The 12,775-nt window shown below is 37.9% G+C and overlaps 1 protein-coding gene across 1 annotated transcript in view; it reads right to left on the minus strand.

Moving 5' to 3' along the window:
• LOC110456881 (midasin-like) overlaps positions 1-12,775 on the minus strand; it is a 91,461-nt gene that overhangs the window by 42,712 nt on the left and 35,974 nt on the right. Inside the window, exons 37-51 of the mRNA XM_021507911.1 lie at positions 12,349-12,456; positions 10,937-11,044; positions 10,545-10,625; positions 9,825-10,049; positions 9,440-9,568; positions 8,885-9,035; positions 8,054-8,179; positions 6,917-7,088; positions 5,783-5,899; positions 4,231-4,315; positions 3,764-4,036; positions 2,800-2,987; positions 2,085-2,374; positions 1,546-1,651; positions 1,333-1,418 (exon numbers count right to left, since the gene is read on the minus strand). Of these exons, the coding sequence (XP_021363586.1) occupies positions 1,333-1,418; positions 1,546-1,651; positions 2,085-2,374; positions 2,800-2,987; positions 3,764-4,036; positions 4,231-4,315; positions 5,783-5,899; positions 6,917-7,088; positions 8,054-8,179; positions 8,885-9,035; positions 9,440-9,568; positions 9,825-10,049; positions 10,545-10,625; positions 10,937-11,044; positions 12,349-12,456 (2,245 nt within the window). The remainder of the gene's footprint in view (positions 1-1,332; positions 1,419-1,545; positions 1,652-2,084; positions 2,375-2,799; positions 2,988-3,763; positions 4,037-4,230; positions 4,316-5,782; positions 5,900-6,916; positions 7,089-8,053; positions 8,180-8,884; positions 9,036-9,439; positions 9,569-9,824; positions 10,050-10,544; positions 10,626-10,936; positions 11,045-12,348; positions 12,457-12,775) is intronic.

The following is a 12,775-nucleotide window of genomic DNA, read 5'->3' on the forward strand; positions in this document are numbered from 1 at the left end:
TGGTCCCGTCTACCCAGGGCCGATTCTGTAAAACAACAACAGTACATAAATATATATCACAGAGTTCAGTGTGGTCCCGTCTACCCAGGGCCGATTCTGTAAAACAACAACAGTACATATATATCACAGAGTTCAGTATGGTCCTGTCTACCCAGGGCCGATTCTGTAAAACAACAACAGTACATAAATATATGTATATGCTACATACTAGTGTGGTCCTGTCTACCAAGGGTTGGTCTTGTAAAAGAACAGTGTATAGATAATATATTTGTATGTGGTCACATCTATCCAGGGCTAATTCATATAAAATACAACAGAAAACTTCATTTATGCAGTCTTAACAAGAGTAACGCGGGAAGGAACAATATATGCCCGTCGAATGCCATATAGTGTTATATACTTTCTTACATTGCAATCAAATCTGCATCATTCTAAGAGTGGTTAGCTGACATGCTATAAAAAATTTAGGAGAAAATCTCCGGACAAAAAATCAAATACTGAAATGAACAAAGGGCAATAACTTTTGGAAAAATTGTCAAATAAAAATTCTTTTAAGGGAGACACAACTTCATATCATGATTATAATGTATACCAAGTTTCAAAGAGATCCGTTGAAAAATGTAGGAGAAGATTGCCGGACAAAAATCAAATACTGAAATAAACAAAGGGCAATAACTTTTGCAATAATTGTTGAATCAAAATTATTTTCAAGGAAACACAACAACATATCATGAGTATTTAGCCTACTACGTATCAAAGAAATCTGTCAAAAAATGTCGGAGAAGATCTCTGGACAAAAAATCAAATACTGAAATGAACAAAGGGCAATAACTTTTGGAAAAATTGTCAAATAAAAATTCTTTCAAGGGAGACACAACTTCATATCATGATTATAATGTATACCAAGTTTCAAATAGATCGGTCGAGAATGAAGGAGGGGATTGCCAGACAAACAAAAGTTTACGCTAGATGAACGACCCCATACCATAATACTTCCGTCAAATTTGACGGGCGTATAAAAATGCAACTTCTATGGTTAAGAACTCATTCATTTTTTTGCATCACAAACACATTGCTTGCTTAAAAAAATCTGCAATGAAAAAACAATAATGCAAACAAATAGACACACATTCATAACAAATCAACTTATTTTCAAACATAACATTAATTTTCAAACACTGATACATTACAATGAGATAATGACATTCCTTCATCACAGATTATGACTTATAATCCTCATTGAAATGTTACTGAGTCTATTTTCTGATTGATTTTGATCTCCTTAACAAACAAATAGTACGCTACCAGTATTATCCTACAAGTTATACTCACTGTTGGTAAAAGCCCTCAGTCTTTCAAGAAGAGCCTCATCTGAAGCTGAGTTGAGTTTAATGACAGCTGCCTGCATCATGTGGAACCTACAAAACAGTGAAATATTAAATCTAACTCCTAAAAAGAGTGCCAAAACCTAGTGATGAAGCCAAGGTAAGGCTGATGCTACTCTGTATTGCCTCAATTAAATGGCTTTATACCACAATCACTTACCTGTTGAATTGGATGTTATAATTAGATGTCTGTTGACAAGTCAGGAAAAACTGCTGGAGAGCCTGAGGATTCCATCTCGCATCCACTGGACCATTGACTAACAGGTCTGAAACAAAAATCACATTTCAGACAATATTATTGGAAAGGTCAAAGTCACAAATATAGGTGTGGAAGTTGAGCCCATCGCTGATATACTATAGGAAAAGTCATGGTCATATATATCGGGGAAGAGATGACGTCAAACTCGATATATTTTAAGAAGAGGAGACCAAAGTCATACCTAATGTTATAGGAGAGTTCAAGGTCACACATATAGGGAGGAGGTCAATGTCATACCTGCTATGTTACAGGAGAGTTCAAGGTCACACACATATGGAGAGGAGGCCATTGTCATACCTGCTATGTTACAGGAGAGTTCAAGGTCACACACATATGGAGACGAGGCCAATGTCATACCTGCTATGTTACAGGAGAGTTCAAGGTCACACACATATGGGGGAGGGAGGGGAGGGGGGAGGGAGGGGAGGTCAATGTCCTACCTGCTATGTTACAGGAGAAGAGATCATCCTGGTTATACTGGGTTAGTGGCACCACCAACTCTCCAGTCATCACATGCTGTAGGCTTTCACAAAGATTTTCAGCGAAGGCTTCAAGGGCAGACAACTCTTCTTTGTTTAATGCACACCTGTTTTTGTCAGGCCACACACGTTTAATCGTGGAGATCAACCAATCAAAATGTAGCTGTCTGTGTGATCTTGACGATAAATTTAAGAACAGTATCCCAGCATGCCACAAATTTTGCATCCTACATCTAAGTTCTGAAAATTCTCTGTAAAACAAATTCAGTATAAACACATATGAGATACTGGTGAAAGAGTGTTCAATTATGGTAAATAACCGAGAGTTGTACAGTTTATATTGATTTTTGTGTATTGTTATGAATGCATATATCAGATAAACATACATTCACCACTAATAATAACATACACTCAGGTACTTCATGTTTGCAGTAATCATAATCCAGTTCTTTCAAATTAGCACAAAGTGTGCTAATATATGATCAGCAGGTATGCTGCTTTGATATGTACATCTACAAAGAAGATTTGGTAAAACTGTAACAATATATATCAAAGTCAATATTTGTGGACTTGGAAGAGGTAAGTGTTCTAACCTTTAGCTTGGTTAACATGAGTATCAACAGATTTCCTGTACACAGTATACACAATATTAAAGGAGAAAAGTTCAGCTTGTTACCTTTTCTTGAGTAAATGTATACACCTCTCCAGAACGGTCAGGAAAGTATCCCCATGTATTTTAACATTGGAAAGTTGTTTATCCTCATGGAAATCCTTTGTGCTGGTAATCTCCATGGTAACTCCTGTTACATCAGATGACACATCACCAAGTAGATGACAGTGATCCTCCCACAGCTGCCTAGCAAGCTGTAACATGTATTTAAACATATGGTTAATAAAATGCTATGCAAAAACAATATTGAAATATATTCATGTAATTATCAAGTTAAAAAAGTAAGCTAAGTGTCAGAAGATCAAATGCTATTTTGCTGTTAACCCTTTCACCCCTATGTGGTGAAAGGATTAACTCCCACCACACATAACATATTTTAAAATAATGACACATTTCAACTGTGGTTGTCATGGAAGACAAGATAGCTTGTTATGCGTATAGAAGTGTAGAGCTGGTAGTCAACCAGATGTGTAATTCCCATGTACAAATGTACCTTTGGTTAACACCAGTGTAGTTAACATAATGATAAAAAATGATACTGCATGAGGTGACAATTATATCTACCCTGCAAGTATGTGGTTACTGACAATCTCCTAATATAATTTTGAAGACATTAGTACAATTTTCTTTACTTTTACACAAGAATAAGGCAAGTTTTTTTCATATGGGAAGGTGTGCATATTGTATGTCTGAGCAACAAACAAGTTGGATGTAACATCTATTTAGAGGGTCATTTCTGAACCCCAAGACATTACATATAGTGCCAAAATAGTACCTGTCAAGCATCAGTAATTACAGACTCCATCAGCAGGTAAACTAATGGTTACCATCACCTGTCAATATTTGGGAGGAAATGTACAAGATGCCCAAGATTAAGCAAACCTAAAGAACATGTCTGGTTGAAATAGAGGCGTTGAGTGACACATCATTTGTAGGCCAATAGAAATGATTACACTGTAAATGCACAAACCTTTCTTGTGACAACTGCTCTGATATTCTTGACATACACGTCACATGATGCATGCATCAGCGCCTTGACCAATGCAATGCCTCTGTCTCTCTGTTGTTGCGTCACCATGGCAGCATGGATTAGATCAAGAATGACAGGTCGTTCCCCAAAGGAAATATTCTCTCTCATGACACTGTGTAGAGCCATCAACCAATCACAAGCCCCGGCATCCAAGAGACCTTGACCTTGTAACATGACCTTGATGTCATGTTGGCTGTATGGTGACCCATCCTCCTACAAAACAAACATGTTTTACTCAACAAGTACATTTTATTACAATTTATTAAAAATTTGCAAATTATATTGTTAGGGTGTCTACAGCTGGCTCTTCCAGATTTAACAACATTGGCACTAGCAGAATTACTGTGAATATAACCAAAGATTCACATTTAACACTTATACATCAGAAGAAATAATATAATGCTTACCTCCCCTGGGATAAAGATTTCGACTCCTCGGTTCCTCATGGCTCTTGATATTTCTCCGAATTTTGGATCCATGGCCAAAAACAGTCTATTAACAGAAGAATATTTTCATGAAATTACCTATCTCCATGTTATATGAAATACGAAATAATGTGATTACAATGTAAAACATACACAATTGTAAAGAAAACATTTCTATCATTCCAAAGAACATGCTTGATAAAGTATAGGATTCCTGATCATGTAGTTGACAAACTACATACAGTACATTTAATCTATAACTTTAGCTTTGGTGTGGTCATACGGTGGGGATATTTACCGTACCAATACTGACCTGAAGTCTGGGTGTGGTGTAATGGTGGGGATATCTACTGTACCAATACTGACCTAAAGTCTGGGTGTGGGGTGATGGTAGGGATATCTACTGTACCAATACTGACCTGCAGTCTGGGTGTGGTGTGATGGTGGGGATATCTACTGTACCAATACTGACCTGAAGTCTGGGTGTGGTGTGATGGTAGGGATATCTACTGTACCAATAATGACCTAAAGTCTGGGTGTGGGGTGATGGTAGGGATATCTAGTGTACCAATACTGACCTGAAGTCTGGGTGTGGGATGATGGTAGGGGTATCTACTGTACCAATACTGACCTGAAGACTGGGTGTGGTGTGATGGTAGGGANGTATCTACTGTACCAATACTGACCAGAAGTCTGGGTGTGGTGTGATGGTAGGGATATCTAGTGTACGAATACTGACCTGAAGTCTGGGTGTGGGGTGATGGTAGTGGTATCTACTGTACCAATACTGACCAGAAGTCTGGGGGTGGTGTGATGGTAGGGATATCTAGTGTACCAATACTGACCTGAAGTCATGGTCTGGAGTGATGGTAGGGATATCTACTGTACCAATACTGACCTGAGGTCTGGGTGTGGTGTGATGGTAGGGATATCTACTGTACCAATACTGACCTAAAGTCGGGGTGTGGTGTGATGGTAGGGGTATCTAGTCTACCAATACTGACCTGAAGTCATGGTCTGGTGTGATGGTAGGGATATCTACTGTACCAATACTGACCAGAAGTCTGGGGGTGGTGTGATGGTAGGGATATCTAGTGTATCAATACTGACCTGAAGTCTGGGTGTGGTGCGATGGTAGGGGTATCTAGTGTACCAATACTGACCTAAAGTCTGGGTGTGGTGTGAGGGTAGGGATATCTACTGTACCAATACTGACCAGAAGTCTGGGGGTGGTGTGATGGTAGGGATATCTAGTGTATCAATACTGACCTGAAGTCTGGGTGTGGGGTGATGGTAGTGGTATCTACTGTACCAATACTGACCAGAAGTCTGGGGGTGGTGTGATGGTAGGGATATCTAGTGTACCAATACTGACCTAAAGTCTGGGTGCTGCGTGATGGTAGGGGTATCTAGTGTACCAATACTGACCTGAAGTCATGGTCTGGTGTGATGGTAGGGATATCTACTGTACCAATACTGACCTGAAGACTGGGTGTGGTGTGATGGTAGGGATATCTACTGCACCAATACTGACCTGAAGTCTGGGTGTGGTGTGATGGTGGGGATGGCACCATCGATAACTCCTCTTTCATTGATGGTGAGGACACCATGCGGCTCCAACAGGGCGTTCAGTCTGTCTAGGACAGAGGCACTGAAAAATTATTCAAAATAGCATAATTAGCATTAAATAACTGTACTGCATAGGTCGCATTCGTTTATCGCAATAAAAACGGTTGAACTAGTTGGACCAGTGTTGTTCATTTATGACATAAGGTTGGACCTAGTAATCTGATCTTGACAAAACCTTACAAGGCCTGCATAAACATTTGCAGGCCTGCCAAGATTTATACCCGAAAATGCTACATTCAAAAACAGACAAACCGGTTGAACCGGAAATGCAAAAGGGCCCACAGTAACACTGTTATCATTTTAACACTGTTTTATCACAGTTATTTCATTAGAAATTCTACTTGACACTTGGGCATCAAATAAACACCAGTATCTATGGGTGTGTTTACTGCCTATTACTTCCATGTAAATTATTCATTACATTTTATGGGTAGTTCCTCTAAATAAAACCTGGAATCCTGGGAGGATAATATGTGTTATGGGAGTAGCCCTCTTATGATCCAGCTTTTATTTACTGCAATTCACAGGAATTTCCCATTCATGTTTAATGCAACCTTCAGAAAATATAATGTGGAGAAATGCTAAAAAGGTGGTGTTTTGTACTTGATTTTGAGACAAAATGCCCTATTTTACACACGAGTAGATTCTATGATCAACAGAATTTGAACCCTTGTTTCCATTTGATTTGATTTTTTTGAAGCTTGCTGAGCATGACATCCAAATGTTGTTATATCATGTGCCTTGCAGCTCATTTCCTCAAAATCCTATGTAATGAGCGTGTGTTGGAGAACCACTATATATACAAAAGATAAACAGTACATCAAGATTTTTTTGCAGCAGGTTTTGTATTCGTGCTTTCACCCTCCCTGATAAGGGCGTACTATCGTTACAGAGAATTTAGGTAGAAAACATAATACACATAGTAGTTTCATGTGAAAGGCGAAAAAGGTGCACTGGGTGAAAATTGAGTCTATGGGAGAAAGGAAAATGTTTTAGTGGGAGAAAATTTCATGGTATACAGTAAACAGTAGATTCATACCTGCAGAAGTTGACATTGTCAACGAGTAGCCAGTGACCAGCTTGTAAAGCCTGCACCAGCACACTGTCAATCCACTCAAACGCCCCACCACCTGTCCCCACAGAGGTCAAGGCCAACTTAGAGGTCATCTTTGTCAAATCTGACTCCAGGTCTGTTACAGTCTTCAAAAATTCTGAAAGAAAATTGAAATGTCAGTCATCAAAGTAAGAATAAATACAGGATGTGAACAAAGTCTTTATCCATCAATATTAAATTACATATAGGTTAATTAATGACAAAATTATGGAATCTCAGAACATATTCTTCAGGATGAAGTATATAAGACTCTTTCATGCCCAGGGGTGTAGGAAAGGGAAATTCCACCCGAGGGGTTTTCAAACTTGCAGAGGGTTTTGCCAAATTTGAAAATCCCGAGGGTGGAATGTCCCTATCCTACACCCTTGGGCATGAAAGGGTATTTTTCTCTCATTCCAACAACCAGAATATGCCCAGAAACCATGAAAATGCATTTGGACTGGCCACCATTTTGAAAATACCAATCCCCCCCCCCTCCTTTTTAAAGCTTTTTAGACGAAAACGAATCAGCCAGCCAGATTAAGCATATCCCATATTTGCAAACAGTATTGCGCAGAAAAATTAATCACATCTTTGTAACGAGTACGGTTAATATATAGTAAAAGGTTTTAATTTCATCACGTTGCCTTTTCTGCAGGTACACATGAAATTTAATGAAATTTGTGACGTCACCTCACAAGAAATGGGGTGTAAGATAGAAATTTCCTACACCCCTATCTTACCCTGGACAACTCTATCTTACACACGGGGAAATGTGAGAAATGTATATCATAGTATACTTTATGCACCACCATTTAGGTGAGTCATCTCTGAAACATTTTGTCCATGTAGGTTTGTAGTACCATACAATACATACAACATGGAGACTTCTCATCAACCTACATGTCTACATAGGCATGCAGTAATAATTACCTGTAATACATTATATGAGGATGATGATAAATCCTAACTGTAATATTACAAGTAAAACAACTCCCGTCTAGTTGTGTTAAATAAAGTTTCATTAGATACATAAGAAAAAATATTGAGCAATCTGAGTAAAATGCCTTGTTACATCCTCACCAGCTCCTTTGTCAGATGTCTGGGTCTGAAGAGACTGTTGTATAGTACTGATGACCTCAGACAGACGAGTGACCCTGACCTTGACAGCTTGTAGCTCCTCCACACTGGACAGTTTTGTTCCAGACTCTGAAACAGCAAAATTGCTCTAGTCTTCTAACATATTATAATTACAGAATGCAATGAATCATGTAAAAATCCTAATTCTTGTTTTGTTGGCGAATTGAACTAAAATTGAAAGGGTTGAACAAATGGTTATTGAGAATATTTGGCTAATATCACCATTGAATTTAGATGTAACAATACTAAGTCAACTGAGCAAGGTAGTAAGGCAGTGGTCAGATTATGCAGATAAGGCAGGTGGTCAAGAGTCTTACTTTAAGCATACTGATCGTTACTGGAGTAAACTGTTTTGTTTTACTGAAAAGGTTTATACCCCACTTACTTCATATCAAAGTCTCAGAGCAGGACAACGACTGTCTCTGCTGAGAGACTTTGATATGAGGTAACACAATCACCAGTAGATTGTGTCTGCATTTTTGCAAGATGCAAGCAAGTGAAGGCTCTTGATGTTCCAACTTTGTCATCATAACATTTACCCACACTTTGGATTTTGAGGTCAATATCAAGGTGTTAATGTTAACGACTGAGATAAAAAAAAAAAATCTGTCACATGGTAAGCCAGACCTTGGAATTAATGTTGGGTCATGTGACTGAATTCGACCAATTAAGAAATGTGATTTTCCTGTAGGAGGTATAACTTTAATCCATCACTGGATACCCAATGAAGCAATCAGGAAAATAATCATTTCCACATATCCCTGATGTTCCCACCTGTATCCTCATGCTGCCTGAAGCTGTTCCAGGATTGTTGCAGCTTCCCCGCCATGTCGACCTGTTGACCTTGAAGCAGCAGTATGGTGGTATTGGAGACCACAGACTCGGTTCGGTAGATAAGTTTCTCTACATGGTTCTGTATGTCAGCCTACAATAACAGAAAGGTAGTCAGTAAGTACATTGGCAACGCCTGTCTCAGCGATAAAGATAAGCTCCTCTTCTTGGTTCAATGTTGGCCCAGGGATGCTGTACACTGGAAATTTGTTGTTGCAGTTAAATTTTTGCCTTTTTTGCCCTACTAAGTGAGGGTCAATTTATCATTACAGCAAACATTCATAAACAACATAATACACATTGTAAATAAATGTAAAGGGCAAATTTTAAACTTGGCAAATATGTGTTTTACCGTTGCAGGGGGAAATTTAACTTGGCGAAAATTTCCCACTATACAGCAGTACAGTTGATGTATGGTGATCACTTTAGTTATTGTATAACACATTGAAATCCACACATTGTACAGCAGTATTGTGTTACTGAAGTATCATACTAAACCTGTTCAAATCCACCCAGCAGCTCTGTGGTGTCCATGGCACTGTTCATTGCCAGAACATGCAGGTGATGACCGGTCAAGCTGGACAGTAGCTGGACTAGGCTGGTCTTACCGCAGGACTGTGGCCCAACCTGTAGACAAATTTAAATTACCACATTTAATGTGTTCATTTCAATATGTAATTACTATTTCTGAATATTTGGCCTAACATTTACAATGGGACAAAGGAAATAACAAAGATCAATCAACAAACTGTCTGGTAGAACTGTCTCTAGTAAATCTTTTCAATTCTGAACAAATTCACATTTCGTAGAATTTAACAAATAGTTATGTCTACACTGTAAGATATTACAGAAGTACTTTATGTATATATGTCATAAATATTACCAGAATGGACATCCAATTCATCTGGACACACTTCATCACTGCTTCCATTGGTTCTAACAGGTGATGAAGGAGGTATAGGGACCGAGTTGTCTCCCTTGACACATACTCTTCACAGGGTAGAAAGGAGTGGCCTGCCTGTATTACACTGTCGGATATGGTTACATATCTACTGGGTGTATAGAACGTTAAGTTGTCTGGAAATGTCTTCTCGTACAGGTCCTTCACCTACATTAAAATCATATATGACCATTACTATACGAGGTGTATACAAGAATCGGGTGTCTATATATAATGTCTTCCTGTATGCCTATAGTTAAAACAGACCAGGTGAAAGCAGGGACAGTACATTAACAGGCTATTTCAGAGTTTTCTCACACTCAATGGTATTGTCATATCATAAAGGGCCAGATTTGCCTAGTGATCGTGTCGATTCATGTCTAAAATCATCTTCCCTGACAAAAACAAAACCCAACAATCACAACTCGACTTGAATACCTGGCAAGTCATCTTATGCATGCATATTGTGATTTAGTGAAACTTTGCTAGTTTAAGTTGAAATTCACAGTGGAAATAATCAGAAAAGAACCTTTTGATAAATTTATCATCACTATTACAAAAATACCTTTAATTTCCCTACAGTTAAATCACATTCAGCCATTACTTAAAAGGTCTATGTCCGGCAGTGTCCTTAGTCTACACCTACAGTATAGTAGGGCCTACCTTGTCTTTGTCCTGTAGAGTCCTCAGCCTCTCTCTGTAGAGCAGTCCCACATACTCTCCAGGGTTGAATCCACTTACAGCCTGCAGGTCACATGTGCATATAGATATTGTGAATAAAATATTTTTCTACATTGATTCATTACCATGGTACTGTCAGATCAACAGAGTTCCGAAGAGGTAGTTACCAGAAACATAGAAATTTTATCTGGAGATGTAGAATTTGGGGCCAGAATTTTCTGATAATGTTTGATCTGGTCAGGGAAAATATCACATTTGACTTTAACCTTGAAGGTAAACATTTTTAGCATCTGCAACATACCATCTAGGGATGAAACAGGTACACATGAAATTTAATGAAATTCTCTCAAACTGTATGAAAGAATGGCTTGTACCTGACTGTGACAGAGTAGATCACACCATCGGAACAGATCTCTCAAGTTAAACTCCCAGGGACTGCCCTTCTGACCCCAGCTCTTGTCAACTGTGATTTCCTGATGGATCTAGAGGAAATAAAATATTATATACAACTTTTATTATTCATGGGATTTATAGAAAATATATATTTTATGGACAAAGGGACCAGTCAGTCTTAACACATTGCGACATGTTTAATACATACATTTTTTGTGTATAAATAAAACTTTGATATCAATCAATTAGATAATGTACAGTATACCATATATACTGTAATGTACAGTACACTATATATGCTGTAATGTACAGTATACTATAAATGCTGTAGTGTACAGTACACTATAAATGCTGTAGTGTACAGTACACTATAAACTCTGTAATGTGCAGTATACTATATATACTGTAATGTACAGTACACTATATATGCTGGAATGTACAGTATACTATAAATGCTGTAGTGTACAGCACACTATAAATGCTGTAGTGTACAGTACACTATAAGCTCTGTAATGTGCAGTATACTATATATGCTGTAATGTACAGTACACTATATATGCTGTACTGTGCAGTACGCTATATATGCTGTAATGTACAGTACACTATATATGCTGTAATGTACAATACACTATATACTCTGTAATGTACAGTACACTATATATGCTGTACTGTGCAGTACACTATATATGCTGTAATGTACAGTACACCATATATGCTGTAATGTACAGTACACTTTATGCTGTAATGTACAATACACTATATACTCTGTAATGTACAGTACCCTATATATGCTGTACTGTGCAGTACACTATATATGCTGTAATGTACAGTACACTATAAACTCTGTACTGTGCAGTATACTATATATGCTGTAATGTACAGTACACTATATACTCTGTAATGTATATTACACTATATAATTTGTAATGAACAGTACACTATATACTCTGTAATGTACAGTACGCTATATACTCTGTAATGTACAGTACACTATATATGCTGTTCTGTGCAGTCCACTATATATGTTGTAATGTACAGTACACTATAAACTCTGTAATGTGCAGTATACTATATATGCTGTAATGTACAGTACACTATATATGCTGTGATGTACAGTACATTATATACACTGTAATGTACAGTACACTATACATGCTGTAATGTACAGTACACTATATATGTTGTAATGTACAGTACACTATATATGCTGTACTGTGAAGTACACTATATATGCTGTAATGTACAGTACACTATATATGCTGTAATGTACAATACACTATATACTCTGTAATGTACAGTACACTATATATGTTGTAATGAAACCATAACAATCAGACTTCTGTATATTTAGCTATAACTACCATTACAACAAATGTAACTGATTCTAACAAACCTGCATGTTGAACGTGACCATGTGAGTGAGGAGGTCTGGAGGTATACTGGGGTACATGGTCCTGGAAATGAAGGTCAGGTCGGCCATTGTCAGCGGTTCAACATACACCTGTAAAAGTGGTATACCAAATAATCAACACTTATAAATTAACATTGATAACCATTTAGTGTACACAGTGGCCAGATATATATTACATTATGAATATAATCATACAAAACACCTGTAAAATATGTACCTCTTGCCCCCTTCCTGGTTCTCCACTTAACCCTACAATCCGTTTGAGGACGGACCTCTGCTCATCTGTGTAAACCCATGGAGAAATGGCATATAGGTAACCCCTTTCTACACTCTCCCTACTCACCTGTGTAAACCTTATGAGGAAAGGTTTGGATAACCCCCTTCTACCCCTCTCCTTATTCATCTGTGT

The sequence above is a fragment of the Mizuhopecten yessoensis genome, unplaced genomic scaffold, assembly GCF_002113885.1.
Source record: "Mizuhopecten yessoensis strain PY_sf001 unplaced genomic scaffold, ASM211388v2 scaffold8937, whole genome shotgun sequence".
NCBI classification, from domain to species: Eukaryota; Metazoa; Mollusca; class Bivalvia; order Pectinida; family Pectinidae; genus Mizuhopecten; species Mizuhopecten yessoensis.